This window comes from Oratosquilla oratoria, chromosome 10, assembly GCF_046742065.1.
Source record: "Oratosquilla oratoria isolate Oo_2021 chromosome 10, ASM4674206v1, whole genome shotgun sequence".
Taxonomy (NCBI): domain Eukaryota; kingdom Metazoa; phylum Arthropoda; class Malacostraca; order Stomatopoda; family Squillidae; genus Oratosquilla; species Oratosquilla oratoria.
In genome coordinates this window covers 21788622-21792261 of record NC_134786.1, presented here as the reverse complement: position 1 = coordinate 21792261, position 3640 = coordinate 21788622, and the positions used below count along the sequence as shown (strand labels likewise).

The 3640-nt window shown below is 37.8% G+C and overlaps 1 protein-coding gene across 1 annotated transcript in view; it reads right to left on the bottom strand.

Moving 5' to 3' along the window:
- The window catches only part of LOC143028785 (uncharacterized), a 1961-nt gene extending 1832 nt beyond the window's left edge, over positions 1 to 129 (bottom strand). The window contains exons 1-2 of the mRNA XM_076191155.1: positions 108 to 129; positions 1 to 5 (exon numbers count right to left, since the gene is read on the bottom strand). The exon at positions 1 to 5 is cut by the window's left edge and continues 1832 nt beyond it. Of these exons, the coding sequence (XP_076047270.1) occupies positions 1 to 5; positions 108 to 129 (27 nt within the window). The remainder of the gene's footprint in view (positions 6 to 107) is intronic.
- Between the last annotated feature and the right edge of the window lie 3511 nt (positions 130 to 3640).

The following is a 3640-nucleotide window of genomic DNA, read 5'->3' as shown; positions in this document are numbered from 1 at the left end:
TGAAACTGAGTAGAAAAATATTTCAGCAGCCTATAATAGTAACGTTATGATAGAACGTGACCCTTTTTTCTTTTGCAATTGACATAGACTGCAAAAGGGAGACTCACGTAATAGGAGAGCAACTATCATGTTGCTAGGAGAGCCCATCGCAGTGGAGTCGAAGTCGATGTCGAAGTCGAAGCGAGTCGAAGTGTGTGGGACGTCAAACAAAGTCGTCGTATTTATACGAACAAAATATGCACCTCCTCCTCCTCCTCCTCCTCCTCCTCCTCGTCCTCCTTCTCCTCTCCATTCTTCTCCTTCATCTGCACTTCGTCTGTCTCCTCACACCACTTCCTACACCTCATCACTTCCATTTCATGGCCCCCAACGAGAATTCTTATTTTCATAATGATGATTAGAAAATGTAACTCAAAATCCACAGATACAAATGTATAAATTCATTAGTACTTGCAATGCTGCTAATATGAATATTAAACTATGACTATTATACTATCATGACAGTGCTCATGGTCAGAAGGAAGAGTATCTTTAGTATACCGTAACACTTATTACTGGTAATTTCGTATTCATTGTAACTAGTTCTATAAATGGGGGCAAATTTGTAATTGTCAGTAATCACTCACTCTTTTGGATCTTGAACTACCACTTAATTCTGGTCCTCCATGCCTCTCCATATACTCGTTTCCTGTGTAGCTTTCATCCAGGTTTACTTTTCTTTTCTGCCTCTACGCTGTCCATCAACCTAATTCTAGGTCTGCATCTGTTCCTCCACGATATTCTGTCTTCCATACGGGCCACATATCGAGTTTATTTCAGTTGTGTGCCCTATTCATCATCTGCTTTTTTCTCTATCATAAATCTGCATGACAATTTGTTCTGATAATATATAATAAAAAAGGCATTTGCGTTCCATTCATTTTGTTGTACTTCATGTCTCACAAGCAAAATGGCCTTATGATCGTTTATAAATAATTGTATATTTCCTTAAATTCTTGTCTTCTTTAATATAAATAAACGGTTATTTACCGAATTAATTCTTATATTAATCCTTTTTTTTATTCGTTGATATTATTATCTTCTAAAAGTATATCGTACCTTTTGCTAAAGATTATTTGCTATCTCTTTTAAAGGAATACATAGATCCCCCAGATTATCTTTACTTTTAGAAATCGTGTCCACATTATCTACATATATTAGATAATTTCATCCAGTTTACGTCCTCACTCTCCATTCATCATTGTTCTAGTCATTTTCCCCATCAACAAGTTAAACGGCATGCAAGACAATTCGCAGCATTGTCTCAGGCCAGTCTCGATTTCGAAACACCGCACGTATCTTTCATCAACTTTTATTATTGATTTTGTGTTTGTAATGCATATCATTGTAAGACGCATTTCAAGCATTCCAAATTCCATTGATATCCATTCTATAGGACGGGCACCAAAGCTGTACAACATAGTTAATGATGGGTCTAATTGTCGCTAGATAGAGTTCGATAATTGCCTTTACACTTTTGTTTGTAACACACTGCACTTTGATATATTGCAGTTCATTTGCCATTTCTACAACCATACAAACAATGTATTAGGATCCTGCTACAGTACCGCAACACCTTCCCCAACCTAATATGATGTGCTATTTTAGTGCTGTTTGCTGTTTACTATTAATCCTATTTCCCATGTCGTGTATATACATAATAAACAATAAGGGACACAAAACCGAGCCCTGAGGAACTCCACTAGTAGTACTACACCATATGGATTTTACATGGTATATGGAGACTTGCTGTTTTCTATCAGTAATTCATGCTCGAATCCATTCCAACACTTTTCCTCCTATGCTTTGGGCTTTGATTTTATTCAGTAGCCTCTGGAGGTACTGTCGAGCCCTTTACTGAAGTCGAGTTGTATAACATCGTACCTATCATTGTTTTCTGCCATCTTGTAGACATTAGTGTAAAAGGATATAATATTAGTTACACACGACCGACCCTTGGTGAACACGTGATGTAAGTTACGAATCAGATTATATGTCGCTAAATGTTCCCTGATACTATTTGCCATTAATGATGCTTGCATTTTACCTTTAACCGACGTCAAATTTAATTACAAGATTTATCACCCTTTTAGAAATAGAAACGACGTTTGTCTGCCCCCATGAAAGAGGTAGGAATCCATTGTCAATCGGTTTACTAAACACTTTCATTATCTGCTCACAGCTTTCAGATGTGCACTCTTTTAGTACTCTCGGAATACTATTTCAATCATATTACTCTATTTCATCTAACTCTTCATTTAGCTATTTTATTTCCTCTTATTAATTCTTTCAGTTTTCCTCGTATTGTCTTGTAATATTTTTGTCAATTCTACATCAGCCTATACGACCTTTCTGGCCTTTGTTAGTTTTCCATTTTTATCACTCTCTTTGCCCCCGTCATGGGGTATTGGCTGCATGTTATTGTTGGGTTAAAAGTTGCTCAGTAGCATGCAGCTGATGCTTTAGGGTCTATATGTGGAGCCCCTACAGACCAGAGTCACACATCATTTTGTCTGTGTTAGAGTAAATCTCATAGTCTCATAGAGAAATAATGATATTTTATTATACTGCGACTGCCCCTTTGTTATGCTCTCCCCAACTCTTAATATTGCCGTTTATTACTTCTCTTAGTATTCATTTCCTCTTTCGCCGAACCCTGTGGTTGAGGAGAGGAATTCTGACACTGGGTGTTCCTATTTGAATTGTAAAATGTAACAAAAACGGAACGGGGATAGAAGTAGACATCCTATTCTCTGTAGCCTCAAAGGGGCCTTTTGTAAAAAAAAAAAAAAAAAAACATAATAGGTTCTGGGAGGAGTTTTCCTCCAGAATCCTGAGGTTTGGGTTTTTTAATGTGTATGGATGTGTTACAGATGAGAGTAAAAGGAAATAGGCGGCAGTATGTTTGTGAGAAGAAAGATGGATGTGTTGGCATTGAGTGAAACTAAGTTGAAAGGGAGGGGCGAGTTTGAGTTTGGGAATATAGATGGAAAGGTGTTAAGAGTGAAGGGAGGACAAAGGAGAGATTGGGTGGCTATACTAATAAGTGAAGAGATGGGTCAACGTGTTGTGGAGTGGAATGAGATTTCATCAAGGTTAATGCGGATGAAGACAAAACTGATAAGGGAAATGTGGGTTTTTGTAAGTGGATATGGTTCTGGTAGTGGGAAGATTATAGAGGAAAGGGAGGCTTTTTGGATGGATTTCAATGAGTGCATAGAGGAATTAGGGAGAAATGTAAATGCAGTGGTATTGGGAGATCTTAATGCTAGGGTAGGAGATAAGCCAATAGACGAAGTGGTTAGGAAGTATGAAGTTCCAGGAAAAAATCATAGTGGAGATATAATGGTGGAGATGTGTCTAGAAAGAGAGCTAATGATAGAAAATACAGCGTTTAGAAAGAAAGTCAAGCACTTGGGAGAGGATGGTGGGTGAAAGGGTGGTAGGTAGGAGTTTCATGGATTATATAGTGGTAACAAGGAGAAGAGTAGGAACAGTTTTGGATGTAAATGTTCTTAGGAGAGAGAGTGGGGGAATATCAGATCATCTTTTGGTGGAAGGTAAATTGAGAATGGAGGATAGATGGAGAAAGAGGAAAAGG